General features: G+C 44.5%; 1 protein-coding gene across 3 annotated transcripts in view; it reads left to right on the forward strand.

Annotated features, from left to right (window-relative positions):
• Positions 1-18,772, forward strand: part of SYNJ1 (synaptojanin 1) — a 706,257-nt gene that overhangs the window by 307,731 nt on the left and 379,754 nt on the right. For all 3 annotated transcript variants that reach the window (XM_078658404.1, XM_078658402.1, XM_078658403.1), the window contains exon 12: positions 6,984-7,149. In XM_078658404.1, coding sequence (XP_078514530.1) covers positions 6,984-7,149 — 166 coding nt within the window. The remainder of the gene's footprint in view (positions 1-6,983; positions 7,150-18,772) is intronic.

Here is an 18,772-nt window from a genome sequence, read left to right on the forward strand (position 1 = left end):
GGTGCGTCTGCAAGACCCACGGAGAGGAAAGCTTTGCGTGCAAGAAAAGAGTCAACAGCGTAACCTTCAGGTGGAACTCGGACACAACGGTGAAGATCGTGGAGCGCCCCGCTCACGGCCCGAAGGCTATGGTGGAGCAACATGACCGACAACACCAGTCCAGTGGAAGCCTGGCAAAGAGGTCCTCCCGGACATCTTGTGAGAGAAGAATACCGGCGAAGAGGGGCATCCTAGTGAGAGGGATGTATGCACCTACTCCTTTCATCTGCCCAGAAATACTTTGAAGCCTGCCCAGAGACATCACCAGGGACCAGGACTGAAGATGAGAACCGAGAAGACAACCCATACTCGGATCACGTCACCATTCTATCTAAACTACCAACTATCACCAGTGGTGCCAAGCAAAGGCAAGACCGAGAACAATGTCCAAGCGGCGCAGATAGAAGATAGGACCCGCTGAAGAACGGCAAACCATGCCACAATGACTCATGAGTCCTGAATGCAGTAACTACACCATCTGCGATCTGCAATCCACCAAAGAGACTCATTTCAATTTACAGAGTCCAGTGTTATATTGCACGTACATTTTTCATTCCCACAGGTTGAACCTTATCGTGGGGTTTGCAAACAGCATTTTTCTTCCACAGGTTGGACTTTCATTTGTTTTCATTTTTCCCGAAGTTTGGGAGGGATGTACTGATCCAGAGTTACAGCCAGCAGTCTAGTGTTTCTTGTGTGCCCTACACTAGACACCCACCCACCACTGATGTCACTGGTCAGGTGACACAGCTCTAATAAAAGGGGCCGAGCGCACGTGCTCGAGGCCAGTTGTACCAGTACCCGACTGTGTCCGTGTCAGTCATTCTTAGCAATGAGGGCCCAGGGCCCCCAACATTACACTAGGGTCTCCAGTCCCAAACTCCTGGAAGGGAGCAGAAGTGATCCCTATATATAAGATGGGGTCAAGGGGTGACCCTGCCAACTATCGGCCGATCAGTCTGATCGACGCCGGTCAGAAGGTGGTTGGCAGAGTCCTCCTTGAATGGATCCTATCCTGGGCAGAGGAGAATAGCATTATCTCCCCCTTCCAGGCAGGGTTTAGGGCTTGTACAAGTACTGTTGACCAGGCTTTCAGACTGTTATTACTGTATTGGAAGACAGTCTCGATTAGCAAGGGTGGTCTGTACTTGGCCTTCATCGATTTGAAGACCGCGTTCGATCTGGTCCCCCGAGGGCGGTTGTGGGCAGTCCTTCACGAGATGGGGTTCCCTACGCCCATCCTGCATTTGTTGGCCCGCATGCACGATGAACCTACGCACGTATTCGGTGGGGCACGAAGGAGCAGTTAACAGAAAAATTTCCGGTGAACAGAGGTGTCCGCCAAGGATGTGTTCTGGCGCCGACCCTCTTTTCCCTATTTGTTAATGGGGTGGTTTCTTTTTTAACTGACATCGATGCTGACGCCCCTAGTCTGGCTGGTGTGAAGGTCCCCGCCATGCTCTTTGCCGACGACACATTATTAGTTTCCAAAACGCCCATGGGGCTCCAAAAATTATTAGACCGATTTTGTCACTTCTGTAAATTAAGGGGCTTGGTCATCAATACTTGTAAAACAAAGCTCCTTTATTTTAATCCCAGCAGAAAAGCTAATCGCACGCTCACTCTCAATGAAGAGCCGCTAGAGCGGGTCAAAACGTTCGATTATCTTGGGATTAGGATATCTGACCAACTCAAGTGGAAGCCCCACATTGAAAAGATGGCCTTAAACCATAAACGGGTCGTGGGTGCCATAAGGAGGGAGCATAGATCTTCAGTTTCCAGACCCATATCCCCTGCCCTTGAGATCTATGCAGCAAAAGCAGTAGGCAGTGCATTGTATGGGGCAGAGCTCTGGGGCTTTTGTAATGTTGACTTGCTAGTAATGGCTGAAAACCAATTTTATAAAGAGCTGCTGTCCATCCCTAGGAGTTTCCCAAGCAAGCCCATCCAATACGATCTTGGACGCAGATCTATCAAAGATCTTATAACACTGCGTCCGCTTCTCTATTGGGCCCGTCTATGGCGTACTCCAGAGCTAGAGAGCTACGTAGACCGCCTTAAGGAAATCATGAGCTTGCAGGGGTCTTCTAAAATAGCTTGGCTTTCAAAAATAAAGGAACTCCTGATGGCCATCGGTCTTTGGGAGGCATGGGAGTCCGGTGCTTCATTGTCCAAACTAGAGGTCAAGCGGGCTTACTGGGGGTGGGTCGATGCCCAGGAATCTAGAGCGGATAACCTGGGCAGGCTCACTGACGAGTTTCGACTGCACAAAACTGTTCCCTTTCTTGAACCCTACATGGACTTCATAAGAAAACCAAGAGATAGGGCATTGTATGTGCAGTTTAGAATAGGAACCCTACCAGCACGTGAACGCACCTCTAAATGGAAACCCCCGCACCAGACGCCTGCCACCTGCCCGTACTGCAGCACCGAATTGGAAACTATCCCACATGTTTTCTTTGTCTGTAGTGCTTATAACAAGCCCAGATCCAAATGGTTAAAACCTGTTTGTCTCCTCCTTGAGACCAGACGTCACGCCCCAGCCCTAAGAATCTTGCAATCTGATCCTAACACAGTATTGGCGTGTGGGGTAGCCAAATTTCTTGGTTGGGCGTGGGTGATCAGATGCAAAGCTATGTGACGATCCCCTTCTTAGGCAATCCCTGGTTCCTTGTTTCTTTTTTAAACTCAAAGCTGTAAATTGTTTAATACTGTTTTAAACTGTCTTTTTAATTATTTGAGTGTTTTTAATAATATGAATTGTTTTCTAATTGTTATGTGCTTTTAAGATATCAATATATCGAAATAAAGCTTTGTAGATACTAACTAATACAATGAAGCGAGTTTCAACACCTGGCACTTTAAATATCACAAATCACATTTTGTATTTCTTTATTTGCCCAGCACAACAGTACATCCACAAAATCTCCTGCCATGTGCCCTACCCATTTGAATCGTTTTCAGTACAAACTCCCTGTCCCATGTACCTCTACCTACATTACAACCAGTCTCTCCTACATTTCCCTCCAGTCTGAAATCTTCCTTCACTTTCTTATCTGTACAAACACTTTTCATACGCATTTCCTCAGCCAGTATCCATTAGTTCGACTTTTGTACCACCCATAAAACGTTGGGGCTCTGCTTTGCCTCAACTGTATATATGTGCCTCTTTGCAAGGAACATGGAAAAGGCAAAAATTGTATATCTCATTTCCCTTTTTTAGGTCTTGGACTACAGACTGCTTTTGCGGTCTATTGTCCAGATCTATTTTTTTCCAGTATACATAGGGAGACCTTGCTTCTGACTCGATGGCTTTTCTCCGTATTCTTATGTTTGTCCCGCCACGGAGAATTTTGCTCTTGGGATATTCTGACTGGATGAGTTTTATCATTCCACTGCTGACGTCCGGAAACAGTTTTCCCTTTTTAATGTTCGGGTGGCTTTTGATGTTTAGCGCTCCAAAGGAGTACATAGGCTTGTTTTCCTCTTGTGTGTCCAGTTGCTCCCTCCTACTCGGCCATCTTCACAATGTGTGTCAGTTCCACATTGCTCCACTGGGCTCAGCCCACTTTCCTTTTCTGTCTCATGACTTATCACATCCCTCCTGCAGCAGATCGATCTCTCTCTCTCTCTCTCTCTCTCTCTCTCTCTCTCTCTCTCTCTCTCTCTCTCTCTCTCTCCCTCTCCCTCTCTGCTTATTTCTTCATTACTCACCACCCATTGCCCCTTCCTCCTCTTCTTGCCACCCTGCCTCCCAGCTTACCTCTCACCCATCATCCCCATCCAGCTCAATCAGGCTATCATATAAATATAAGTACCAGTTGCTGGGTACTCCTGTCATTAAAGTGCCAGCGCATGGTGTTTTACATTCTGCTTTTACCTATGATATTTTATGGCCATGTGCTGTTTTCTTGGAGTGTGGTCAAGCACTGGCCAGCCACTGCGTGGGATGGGAAATCAGGGGCTACTGGGATATTGCATCCTAAATTAACAGAAAGAGAATTGCTCAGTTCATTTACAATGCAGTAGCCTTGCAGGCAGCCTCTGCTCTTCCCTCAAATCCACCAGCTTTTTCTGCGGATATGTGCAGTGTAAGTGAGGTAGCAGCACAGGGCCATGAAAAGCCATACATAAAAGCAGAGCGTGGGGCACTTAGCAGTACAGCAGTCTCTTAAGTCACCGTATCTCCGTGCCACAGCTTTAGGACGTTGAGCATGGGGTTTACAATGAACAAAAAAAGAAATAAAGCAAGCTAGGCCTTACTTTGTTTTTGTGCACTAAAGGCCGTACTCTACGTAAGGCGCACAGTCCCTATTAGCGTTCCAAAGCACTTTTATTGAGCTGCACCTAGTGCAGACTGGGTAAGTGCACCCTATTACATGTAGTGCCTGCCATCATCGGACAATAGCAGCGCAGTATACTTGATGTTTAACAAGAATCTCAGTCTAACTGGTATAAGTTTCAAATTAGTCACATTGCATTACAGTCAATAAATGTTACTGTAGGGTGCATCTAAAATATTTTGGAATACATATTGATTACTATTTTTTATTTCACAGCAATAACTTTCTCATGCCTATAGCTGCAATATAATCTTATTGAGTCAAATGTATGATAGTTTTCATAACATGGGTCGAAAAAGGCAGTTTGCATTAAAATGCCTGTTTTGCCTCGATTGATACGGGCATGCTCCATTAATTCAAATGTTGAGTATAGGTCTGAATCTTCAAATTGTGCAATTGTGTCTTGTTAGAGAGTCTTCTTCGAGTATGAGTGTGTCGATGAGCTAATAGCTGCAAATTTTCCTGACACTGAAAACTATTTTGTAATCTTCCTAATTTAAATTCCCAGATGCACGGAATACGGAACCATGGATGACCAGTGGTATCGTAAAGAAATTGTATAGCAGGCAAGCCTTTACAATGCATCCCAAGCATTCCTAGAAAAGCACCAATGTAAAACCTTTTGTTAATCCTATTATAATGCTCACTTAATATTATGCAACAAACAAGCCTATAATTGTAGACTTACTGGCCTCTCTTTTGTGGCCACTCTGCTTAATATTCTAAATGTATTGTCTGAGGCGGCAGATCAGATGTAATACATTGATCCCAATAAAAAGGGTGATAACATTAAACAACGAATAGTAAATAACACAAATATACTGTAAACAGCAATTTAAACGATGTAAGTTAATGGGTTCAGACCTCATTCTTAGAAAGCTTTAACTTCAGCACATTAGCAGAGATGCATTTCTCTGAAGAGTTGAAAATGTAGATTAAATAATTGCACAACATAGTAATTCATCCTTTTTTGGATTTTGCCCCTGATGGCTATTATTGACAGGAACAAATAGCATTACTTGTTCAATTCACCCTGTCAAAGTAACAAATGTAGTCCTCAAATATGATCTGATTTTTGGCCAGTTAGCAAATATATTTATACAGAGTGAGCTCAATGAAGGCACACTATACAGCCAGAAGTTTGGGTAAGCCACTTGGAGACCTTGTATGGTATTGCGTACTAATCATACATTTTATTGTGGTTTTGCAATTTGTATTTTGTAGCAGTAGTGACCTTATACAAAAAAGTGTTTCACTCTTAATCTCAAGCAGTGTAGATTATCACTGGGTAAATGTTTTGAAAATACAGATACATATTTCAGGGAGATGCATGTTTCTAAAGGAGCTACATTAACAGATGCAGTTCAGTGGGTCAAGCTAGACCTTGTTTCCACCGTTGGCCAATCAGAATCATAATTGCAAAGATAGTATAATGATCCCTTTAAACATCTCAAGATGGTGAAATGTTCCAAAGAATAATTCTAGACCTAAATATGTTTCACTTGTCAAAATGAAAGGCCACTCCATCAGAAATTTAATATGTTCAAATGACCCCACCTTGCTATGGCCTGAGTCAAGAAAAATATAGTTTCACAATACTCACTCATCTGTGTAAGTGAGGCAAGTTCTCTGTGTACTCCTTAACCCATGGCTGCACACTGACGACTACAGATACGAGAAGGTAGAGTTTCAAAAGTAAAGTCTAGGAGTGCCAGCAATCACACCTTAGAGTTAGTGTTTTACCACCCGTTAATAAGTTGGTTTCATCACTTCTTGATTGCCCTTTCACTCCAAATTGCTTGCATTTTATGCCGATCTTCTAATTTTGCTAACTCAGACAACTGTTTTTTGCCTACCACTTTGACAAATTTACTCATTTCAATGGTTTTTCAAATTGCCACCACATCCCTGTAAACCCTGGCTTCAGGAACTATAGTCATCAGTATTTGAACACTGTAAAAATATACTGTGTTGAGCAGTATTGCTATTGCTCATATTAACCATGAAACAAAATAAACGCAAAATGTTATCTGTCTGGTTTATCAAGGAGCTGAACACCTAAAAATTATTACTACAGTCTGGTCAAAGCATGTTTCTAGGAGTACTACAATTTCTAAACCCTCAAACAAAGCACAAATTGAATGCTTGCTACATCATCCAATGTCAAGCATTCTGTGCTCCATCCACCAATTAGAAATTGTAGATAAGTCATTGGGCAGCATTGATCACAACCAAAACCATTTCATGTGATTCAACCTATGATATCTTATTATAGTCACAGGTAGGGTGTTTCAGTGTTCTTTTTCTAACAGACATGTCAAGTTTTTCATTATAACTCTTATTCTTTTTTTACGTTCATGCTGCAATAGATCTTCTGTACACATAGCAAAGAAAAACTATTGGTACACATTAAAAAAAAATCAACATTCTAATGCAAAAGAAAGGCTAGTTAGTGTAAAATGAAAGGGGAATGTTCCAGCAACCTGTGTCTTAAAATATAAAGTTAGATTATTGATGAAATGTATCATGAAAGAATGGTGTGCATTGTGTAGGGGAATATTTCTCCTAAATTATTCTTGTACCTATCTCTCTCTCTCTCAGGGTGGAAAGCTGAAAGACGGGGCTCGTTCTGTGACACGAACCATTCAGAATAACTTTTTTGATAGTTCCAAGCAGGAGGCCATTGACGTTTTACTATTGGGCAATACCCTAAATAGCGATTTAGCAGACAAAGCACGGGCTCTCTTAACAACCGGCTGTTTACATGGTATGTGTTTTGTTTGTTTCTGTATACTTGGGAAAAATTGTGCTGAAGTAGAAATCAGAGAACTGATTATCGGGTTGAGATGACAAAAAGCCAGGTCATAAAGCAGTATTACTTCTGGTGTAACCCAAATAAGATTCCAGTCCTTCGGAATAACTTTCAACCTATAAAAGTTGTAAAACCTGTATATACATGTTGTCTAGAACAAGTTGCCTTCTGCAGGAAACAATTATTATTGGAAAATCACATTTTTACTTTATGCATCTAATTTAATGATAAGCTGAGTTATAGACAAGGTTAATGACTCCTGATTTTGAGGCAAGCATGTTATGTTTACTATACGCTCCCCCCAAATAAATTACATATTCATGTTTACTTTGGTTACAAAACAATATGGCATCCCAATGGTCTACTTCCTCTCTTGCACCCGAAATGATACCTATCTACTTTCATGTGCTTGTTGCTCCTCATTCTGCTTCAATTTTTAATTGTTTACAGCTGCAGCTTTAAATATTGACAGAGATATGAGATCTTGTGCTATTAAATGTTCTGAGCTTTAGTATAGTTCTTTAAGAACGTAGAGGATATAAATGCATGCATGCAAACTGAATTGCATCCTGAACAGGTTAGTTCCAAAGTATCAGACTGTTATGTGACGCTAGGGTAGAATGTTTCTGCTTGTGACGGTTTCTATTATTCGTGTTGATGTCTGTGACTGTTACAAGAGCCAAGCGTTTCTAAATGTAGAGAAAGTGAAAACGAAAGAAACTAATGGGATTGTGAAACGAAGATTTTCCAACAAACAACTTTTAACAAGGCATGAATTGCATACTATTTATGTGTGGAAAGTGTTTTGCAGGTATTGTAAAATGACTAAACTGTTCTTTGTTGAATTACTAATTATAATTATTTCATAGTATTAATATCCAAGGCCACATCTGTCCTGATGTTAAAAGTATTTGTAAGTCTCCCTGTCCCAGGTTTAAAACTTTCAGACAGATTTACATCAGACAACATGCCCGATACATTTTGAAAGTGGAAATATGCTCCATTTAGGCAGTATTATTTGTTTTGCAACCATGGTGACTGTTTGGAAATCCAGGTGAAATTTTTAGAATCTCTTGGAGTCCCCCTCATGGCAACTCTTCTGTGCCCAATTTCCTTTCTGTGTCCTGAATTTGTGGTATTTGATTACATCACACAAATCTCTTTTCGTCTTTCTTTGTCCCGATGCCCAGGTCTCTTCCTTCCTATGAAACCTCACCCCATGTGCACGTTTCTGCCTTGCCACAGTGTAGGAGGGCTTCTCCTATGTTGGCTGAGTTCCACTTCTGGAAAGGTTCTAATGCAGTAACTCATTTGTGCTATGAAACAATAAATGTTTCCCACTGTCTGTGCCAGCCATGTTGAAGTTTTATTTATCTTTTTTCCTGTCTTAAGACATGCTATTACCATAGTAAAATGAAGATCCTACTTTCATATCTTATAATATTTATGCTGCTCTTGTTTAGGCGATAGAGGGTGGCAATACTGTGTTCCTCTCTGGAAATGCAGTCAGGTGTGGATTTCCTGCTCATACAATTCCACCCTACCTGTGGGTCCGAACACGTATCAATTTTCTCTATACGTCCACCTTGACTTGTGTGGATATATAGGACTAAGCCTCACGGCTGTGAAAACAGAAATTTTAAACCATCAAAAAGGAAATTAATATCCTGAGCATGAAAATATCTATTTGACACCTTGCTCCCTGCAAATGGTTATGGATTGCAGGCAGTAGATTCCTCTACTCACTAGGCCTGATTCACAAAATGCACTTTGTAGCACATTTTGTAATACTACAAAACGTACTACCAATTGCAATTCACAAGCTACATGTGGAATTTTACACCTCTACATTACCTCTACTTATGTGTGCTGAGTGCGTAACCTCAACTGCAGAGTCTCTGTACACTTTAGTATACATTTTAGTAGGGAATGTGGGTGGAACTGGGGGGTATGGGTGGAAAAGGGGCAGACTTAGTACAAAAAGATATTGAATTAAGAAGGAGCAAGTGGGGTTTAGATAGAGAAAGGAAGGAGTCTAGCGAGGGAAGTCACCCACCCACCCACAACTAAGCCAATTGCATTAATCTAGGGGTGGAGAAATGTAACCTGCACTTTTGTCGTAAGTTTACACTCTGGGTGTGTGACTACAAAAAATAGTAATCTTACTCCAAAGTGTAAACTTACTCCAAAGTATAAATTACCTTTGTGTTAATCAGGTCTACTGAAAATAAGTATGGATCTCCATGAGCGGAACTTTAATACTTGATCTTTCCTTGGCTCTTATGTTTCCATGCTTCAGGTATTTCACAAGTGCTAAATTGTGTTCTGTTGGGTACTTCTACTGCCTCATCTCTTGAACTCTTCTATGTGCCATACTTGATCTGAAAACTTTTCCTGCAATACATTCTGCACCCCGGCAGGTGGCACCACATGTCTGCGTAGCAGGGTCATCCCACCTCTGGAAGTGGGTGCCACCCTGTGCAACGATGTTGGTTCTGTTTTTTCCGTGCACTTGATGAAGATGTGGAGCTCTACTCCCAAACCTTTGGGTCATGTTTGACTCTTTAAAAGCTACTTTGACACAGTATACGAAAACTGTTCCCTCTGAAGACTGCAAGCTTTAAACATTCCTGGACCTGGGAAAAATAAATGTTGATTACGGATCCTGCACAATTTATGTTTTTGTGCTTAGGTTTAAAGCATGACTTGAAGTTCTGCAACAAGTGCTCCTTCATGCACTCTAACGCTATCTGGGAGAGTGAAGCAAAGCTCTGTGTTACCAACCTCAAGAAGCTAGGTCTGTCATGTTGGAAGTCCCGAGCTTGCTCAAGGTCTAATATCTCAGCCCCGGTGGCCGTCCTCAGTAGGTCCACTGTGACGTAGAAAGACTAAAGTCTTGATGCAAGCACAAAAGATATAAGTGAAAATCCATATCTTCCTACTGCACCTGTTCCAGGGAGAGGTTGCACAATAGGTGTTCTAAAGATCTGACTCAATCACCATCATCCAACTCTGTTCCCATCATTGGAGCTGATGTGCCATGAATTTCCCAGGCCATCATCAACAATGCCGCAGGTAGTTGCCTTCAAAGAGGCAATGCTGCAGTTTTTCCAAATTATTGTGTGTGTCCCTAGAGCGTCTTTGGGCTCAATTGATTTGCCCGAACCCCTCCAGTTAGGGGGCCCTGTAGGGCCTGATGGACCCTGTTAGATATTAGGCTATCAGAATTAGTAAGCTAGCGTCTTTCCTAAGAAACGGAATAGGCTCAGCATTCCATATAAACAGAGTCCTATCCTCATTCTTGACTAATGGCCCTCTTCGATTTTCAGGCAAGCATAGATATATCACCTCCTACATTATTTCAAACCACTGTGCAAAGGCTGGAAAGACCCTGAGTGGTCTGCGTACTAGAGAGAGAGAGCAAAGAAAGGGTAACGTGATAGTAAATGCAACAGGATTTCTAAGTAGCTGTTGCATTCATGCTGCAATGAAATGTTCATGTCACCTCCAAATGTCTGAAGGAAGGACTTCTATAAGACTAAGGTTACAAGAGCCCATATTAGAGCTACTTGTGTGTTTTTCATGCTTTTTGTTCTTTATGGCTGAAAAGTACTTTGCATTCTTTAGGTTGCCTCGTTTTGAGATGTGCAGAATGCAACTGATGCATCCTTCTGAATATTAGAAATATTATGCATGCTTTAAATACTGCAGTCTCAAAGCCCACCGTCTAACCATGATGTTAAAATTATGGCTACTCCTTCTCATTCCGCTCAGAGGCCTCACAATCTCTTTACATGTGTACAGCATGCCAGTCTACATCGAAGACATATGGCGACCAAGGGATTGCCACCTCTGTGATGGAAGGCTTGTGTCATGTAGGGTTAGGGTTTAGGGCATAAAGATCGAAAATTAAGAGAAACACCGTGGAAATCCTGCTGCAAAGACAGTATGACATTTTATTATCTTCCTCCCTCCAACATCCTTGCTACCCACACAGGGACTGCAGCTCCTCTTGATATCAAGTGGATAATAAACATGTATCTTTTCCACAATACCGTTCAGACCCCTCTAAACATGTTTTACGCTTAATGCTTTCTCTTCATACAGACGCATTGGCATCCTGTGCACACCAATAATCCGCAAATTTCAAGTCTCAGAAGAGGCCATGGTCCTCCCATCTTGAAGCTTTTGCGGACACCTGCTGTGGGTCAGAATCAACTTCAAGGTTTTAAAATTCAAGATACCGCTGACAAATGCCTCACCAGGAAACAAAATCCTCTCCACGCCCTAGACAAAGGCCTTTGTTGTGGCAACAACTTCTCTGAATCTCGATATGAGAATCAAGAAACACTTTACAGTCTAAACACCAAAACTATAACCCAACTGCTAATGCATGATCGTGTCCTGCATTTTTAAGTGCAAGACAAATCCCATTAGAAACAGCAATTTTAACTCGGCACCACATTTTGCTGACCTGCTTTTTGGATGATTTATTGTACTGCTGATGCATAACAAGTTATATTAATAAGTCGTTGAGTCTTCCATGTTCTAGGAATTATACCACTGGATAGTTACAGTCCCGCTACTGGTTCCCATCAGGCAGACTGCTGAGATGGAACATGTTCCAGGGACCTGTTTCCTCCTAATTCGAACAAAACCATTTGCGTATTTTATTGTGAGGCCACCAAAACACCTTCATCCCTTGATAACCAAAGTTTGTTGTTCCGTATTGTAATCGAGATGTCTAGTGAGAAGCAGAATCCATCTCCCACCACTTTTGGCCCTCTTGAAAAAACACCAATCTGTTCTTTAAGCTGTTTAGGCAAGAGGGGTTGAACTTAGTTCTATACTGCTGTCGGTGATTTTCACAATTAACTGTTTCTTGTATAATGATTACCTGGCCTAAAAACAGAAGAATGTCTTTGTCTGAACTGGCCTAAGAAGAAGGTCTGATTCCAAATTCAACGCTCTTCATCTAAATTGGATTAGTTGTTTTCAATGGATTTGGAAGGCATTCATAACCTTTTTTGAACAGCTTATTAAGAGTAATATTGTTTTATTTATTTTGGGTAAAAGCCAATAGTGTGATTCGCTCATTTCCAGTGTCTTGTCCACACTACCCAGTTAATTGTGCTGTGGCATCCGTCTTCAGAAGTTCGGAAATGCAGGTCTCGCTGTATTGCCCAACCTCCCTCACTAGCTGAGATCATTAACTACACTATGCCACTCAACCTGAAGCAAAAAAACCCTCTAACTAATGGTACTCAAAAGTCTTGCACGAGGAGATGAAATCTCTTGGGTCCAATGAATGCATCTGGCATCAGTGCACCTCTGCCGCTGACCGCGCGACACGCAGGGGAGGGACAGCGCCCTAGTCCCACACGACGGGCGAGCAGAGCTTGTAGCGCGTCAACCCCTTTGAGCCGCCCTCCTCGCCAACAGCCAATAGGGAGGGCTCATCTGGGGAAGGGGGCATTCCTTGGAGTATAAAACAGGCCCAGCAACTATGCTCGGCCTCTTTTTCCCGCGCCTGGTTCCCTAGGCTCTGCGCTGATCGGATCGTCGTGTTATCTCGTCGGGTGATTCGGATCGTCGTGTTATCTCGTCGGGTGATTCCCAGGTATGTTGCAGCTACTTGGCCTCCCCCCGTCCCTGGGCATGACCAGGTGGATGGGGCCCAGTGGTGTCGACCACGGGGGGGGTTGGTGGTGGCGGTTCGCGTGTAGGGTAGATTAGCAGGAACAGGGTTATGAGCCAGTGGGAAGAGTTAACTGGGCGGGTTGGAAGCGCAAGGCGTTTTTTAAGGGGTTGGCGGCGTGGATGCATCGGGAGTTGACACGCTATTCCTGCTCACCTCATCTCCATGGATTGGGCCTCACGGCGAGTGCTGGTCCATCCAGCCCCCTCCCTCTTCGCTCGCTCCCCCCCACTTTAAGGTTTGAAGCTGGGCTGAGCTGGGCGCCTTGAGTAGGCGCGGGCCGCTGTTGGGGGGGTTATTTGCCGGGTCGTGGAGTCGCTTTGGCTGCCCGGACCTGGGAGATTTGCGGACTTTAGGAAGAGACGAGAAGGGCAGCCTGGCATCCACCCCCCACGCCCCCCTTTTCCAGGTCAGGGGAGGTCGCCGAGAGGCATCGGGGGGAGGGGCCTGCGGGGCTCTCTCCCATCGAGTCACTGATCGGTGCAAGTTTGGGCGGTCCAGGCGCCGAGCGCCCCCATGCTCCAGTTTGGTCTCCGGTGTGCCGGCATCTAATTTGGCCTGATAATGAATAGGGCAAAGTAGTCAGGGAGCGGACCGGGTTGTCCGCAAGCACGGGTGGGGTCGGAACACAGTAACCCAAAACCCCCCCATGGTCGCCGCACGCATGCACGGTCGGTTTTGCCGAGGCCGCCGCACGTGGAGTCTGCTCACCTTGGTGCGAACATTTCGCCCAGCTCTCCAATGTTGCCGGTGTGAGTGCGCGGTTCACTCGGCATCCCCACAATGTTGATTTACGGCAGGTACGGACCCGATCGGGTGATCACGCAGGGTTGCAAGTCTGTTTTTGGGGCGGGAATGGAGTCTATAGGAAGCGAACAATTTCAGGCATGTGCAATTCTAATTCAAAGGCTGCCCGCATCGTGTCCTGCGCGCATCTGCAACAGCGGGTACATTATGACGTGAATGTGTTTATTTTGCAGGGTTCATACATTCAATGTATGAACAAATGAATAGCGCGAGAGTTTTGTTACCGCAGTTAAAAGGGAGTAACGAAGTTGTTAAGTTCTGGCTTCTCCTCCAGGATGATGGATGCACCAGAAGCAGAGTGGCACGCAGCAATCCGGGCGTGCTCGCAGAGGCAGGGGGCAGTTTAACGTGCGGGTTTCGCAGGTCCAATTGGGGAGCAGGATTAATTTTGACGACAGTCATACATAGCCCGAGGGGGGGGGCGTGGCACGGGCCGTATTAAATTACAACGTCTGTTCTGTTGTTTTTCTTCACCTGCCTGTGGGCACACCACCTTCTCTCGGTGTCAGCGGCATTCAGCATTCCCTGGTCAGTGTGGGGTCGGCGTGCAAAGGGTGAGGACATGCACAGAGTGTCATCCAGGGCAATGAGTGGGGCCCCTTCCATGCTGCACTGCCCACGGCAACCCTTGTGATGGGGTTGGCACGCCATGCGGCGGTTTCGGTTCCCCGTGCCTACCGAGGGTGGTAAGAGGAACTAGCGGTTCAAATCACGTGCAGATAGACTAGCTTTACCTAATTTACATCTTTGCACCTCCTCCCTAAACAGGAAGGAAAGAGTAAAATGCCCTGACAGTATATTTGTGGGTGGTGCAAGGACTGCTATAAAACTACTCATGTTACTCAATCTTAAAGAGGACAAGATTTTGGAATGATTTCCATTATTTACAATTATACTTGTAACTCACAAACTTGAGTTTGCACTGTGTTGGGAGGGCGGCGTGTGCCAACGTGCTGGGTTTGATAACGCGAGCCCCGGCCTTCCAAGCACATGAGATCGCAGGTGCGGTGCATTCTGGGATTGAAGTGCAACGCGGCGTTGCCTCAAAACATGCAGCGGTCCAAAGACCCACATACAAAGCATACGAATACTTGTTTCTTGAAAATGTAATGTTGCCCGAGCACAATGAGCCCGCTGAATGCGGCCCAACCAAGGGAGCACGTAATCACCAGCAATTCTAAGTCATTGACTTCCCAACTACGGCGAGGCGCTTTATCGTGGTACTATAGTTCATGCACACCTGAATATCCAGCCTATCCCCTGGTACGTCGCGAGTGATGATTGCTGCACACCGCAGAGTGAGGGCTTAAGTGTGAATTAATGCGTTCAGGAGCGATGGTCATTACTAAGTATGTCTATAATGTGCGCAACCGCCTGTTAGCTGATGCGTGCATCAGTAATTTTCCCGAGGTCGCAAAATCGAGCGGTAAATCGCGGGGCCCCTGCTTTACAAATATTTAAGACAACAGTCATCCCTTACTGTAGCAGACATGTCCTTACCCTAGCGCTGCCAATGCTTACGTTAGGTTATATATCCCGCTACGTTTAATCTTTTCAAGGCCATCTCTTGTAAGTTTCTCCCGCTCCGGTGAGCACGCGCCGGCATAGGTTCATTAGAATTTCAAAGCTAAGCCAGCCATGTCACTAATATAGAGCGGTCTGTAATTGGGTTTAATTCTGTGCGCTGCTTTCCCTCTGAAACCCCGACTCCTCGTCCAATCAAGGGGACCCTGGCATGTTCGGTGGTCACATGGTACAAAAGTGTAACATGGGCACCGCACAACTAGTCCAGTTGTTACAGAACCTTCATTTTGGGGTGTGCATTAGATGTTTTCATTATTTAGCTTCGATTTTCTCGAGGGTTGCTACCATCACGAAGGCACAGCTGCATTCAAGCACAGCCTAAAGATTCGAGAGTTTTTAATTATATGTGCCTGACCTTTGCTTAGGTTACAAACCGTGAGCGTAATCGTCAGTGCTGTATGGGCTTGTGTGAGTTTAATAGACGCGCCCGGCAATCGGTTTCGCGCGTTGATCGACGGTTGGGCTGTGAAGAATGTATTTGCAGTTCTGCCCTGTAGATTACCTCGTGAACTGTTTGCAGTATAGCAGCAGGGCGTCATGGCTTCGGAGGGCTTTGCTAAATAGCGGGACCCATTGTTCTATTCTCCTGGGTAACTTGTAATATTACAGCTGCGTATAAACAGTGACACGTAACATCATCTACGCAGCTGTTGACCACTCCAGGTCCGTGCGGTTCTCTGAGCTACTTTCATTACTGGCAATGCAATACTTTTGACAACGCTGAAGCCACTGCTCGTAGAATATGGACAAAGAAAGATGATTTCAAAACACAGTATCAACGTTATGCCGCTTTCAGTAAAAGTAATATATTAACTTGCCACTCAGGACCAATAGAAACTTTAATTAGATGACACTGGGAGGTTTCATGACGGGCTTTTCTGGTGCAACCAAAATCCGAGCACCTGTTTAATACACTTGCGGGTCAAAAGGTTACAGCTCGGATATAGCGAGGAAGCTTTGCCTCTTTCTGACAATCTATTCGATTCCCTAATACTCACATGACAATCAGAATTCAAAACCCTTCTTTTCATTGTTAAACGTGCTGGTGCCTAATATATCCCAGCATCTTGTTCCTCGCAGTGGCATTTGTACCTTGAGTCTCCCAAATCGTGTTTATCGACCTTAGCCCTTTACGCTTATGTTCAGCACTTTGCCGAACAATACTACACATATATTTGCTATGTTATTCTTTTAATAGAAAAATGGTGTAGACTTATAGCCATTTTCAGTTCTAGGAATAACAGGCAATTATCTATGTGGTCCATCCCTTGAGAGAGAGTATTTAAGTTAGAATGCAATAATGACATGATTGAGTATGGAACCCTGTTGCTGTGTGGCGCCTGTATTCGGTTTTGGACCCGATCCTTGGTGCTGTGGAAATAGAATAACTCAGCACCCCAGCATTAGATTAGTGAATGGTTAAAGGGGTTCTAATGTTATGCCTTGGGTTTTAACCGTCCTTGGCACCGCCAATATACAGGCTTATGTGGCGCTAGGCAAAGCTGCAGCGTCTATGGTCGGAACAGTATGAGGAAAGAAGTGCCACAAGCCGCTAAGCATGAGCACAACGAATTGCTAAGTGGTTTGGGAATGCAACCAAGGAAGCGTTATTTCATTAAAAGCGTAGTTTCGCGCGGTTCGGTCCGAGCACTCCAAGGACGGACACGGACTTGTAACGCTCGATGCAGGTCGGTCGGACCAATCCAATGACGGACACAGACTTGCAATGCTCGGGCAGCATAAAGTTAAGTTTGGTATAATTTATACTAAGGTCAGTAACACAATTACTAAGACTTCTACTATTGATTTGCTGTAATGTGAGACGACTGTTGTGGCCTGTGCCCTTAACATTCTGGCGCCGAACGGAGCTGGAATTAAGGCAATGAATAGTAACAAGCGAAGTGTATATGGCAATTCAGGCTAGCTTATGTGTCTTCCTAACTAAGAGAACCATTACTGACTACGTCACACATCTGCTATAGTTTTAATTTAACAGTTCCATCATTAGGTCGGAGCGAGTTTATGAATACATTGAGAATGCATCCATTCGTGGGAGTGAGCTCTGGTGGTACATACATGGCAGAGGGTGCGGTGGAGTGACATGGAGCGCACAGTGACTGTATACGTTATGTAACAGATTATTAGTTAATATATCTGGTTGTACTAGCAGGCACAGACAGGCTCATACAAAGTTGGAATTATGGTCATATTAAAAATGTCGTTTAGGGCGCCAGTCGAAACAGCCCCTGAACTTGTTTCCATCAAGGAAGCAATACATGCACGACAAGGCTTCGGGGTGAACAACTATAATAGCTCACTGTCGCCAACTCTGGCTATCTGGCTATCAGCCCCTTACAGAGAAGGAAATTGTTGTAACACACATATATTCAAATATGATAGTAAAGATTCTGAACACCAAGTGCTCTAGCAGGCCGCACAGCCCCTTTCCTGGCTCTCACTATAAAAATCAATTATGCAATGCATGGTCGATAAGCACGTCATCCTGAATTTGCTCGAGGTCAACTTTTGTTCATTTAATCAATTATGCGTTTTTTATATATCACGGACGTTACCCGAAGGCATGAGCTCTTCACAATAAGTACAAGAAATGACAGGTAATAATCGTACAGTGCATTGCAGAAGGGATAAGTGATAAGTGTGCAGGTTGCAAGGGAGACAAAGTACAATTGGAGGTAAAATACTGCAACATGTGCTAGACACTCAGGCCTAGAACAAACGTAATGTAGGCGATGGTGGCACTTGTGCAAGCAGCAAAGGCAAACAACGGTTACAAGGGAAAATACTGTATAATTAGAGGTGAAATACTGCAATACAACAGAGAACTGGGAATGACGTTTGAAGGTTAGGGCATATGCTAGTTTGTGCCCTAAACAATCTCAAATAACGATCTTGCAGTGATTTGCCAGGACATTCACTGTCATGATTAGTACAGCACTGTACATGACTTTCATAAGCCCACCACCTTGCTTGTACAAATATCACTGGTTTGCCAGTATCAGCAGATGCAATAATGCAAATAGTCACCTGCAGATACCCCGTATAATATGTCCGGACAAAAACAACTAACCGCCAAGGAATCTCGAGGTGGGCTTTTTAACTAAGGGCGTGGCCTAAGAACCGTTCTAAGAAATCTCCATAGTGGTGTGGTGAAGGGGACTATGATAGAGGTGCACTAAACAGCGTCAGAAAGTAGCTAGGTGGGTGGGGGGCTCTGTCATCATTTACGGGGGCCTCCTCCAGAGCTGTGGCGGAGTACAGGGCGATCTGGAAGCAGATGGACAGTAGGGGTACCTCTGCGGCAGAAGGATACAGTCTAAATACCTCTGCCTGGCACAGTAAGGGTGCCTGAGCCAAGAACCTGGAGCCGAGGGGGTTCCAGGAAACAGCGTCGGCGCCCCGTTAGTCCTTCGGGCGGTCGGGGGGCCTGAACCGACCAGGGGTGTGCCTCATCGCTCCGCCCTGACAGGG

Source organism: Lissotriton helveticus, chromosome 8 (assembly GCF_964261635.1).
Source record: "Lissotriton helveticus chromosome 8, aLisHel1.1, whole genome shotgun sequence".
Classification (NCBI taxonomy): Eukaryota; Metazoa; Chordata; class Amphibia; order Caudata; family Salamandridae; genus Lissotriton; species Lissotriton helveticus.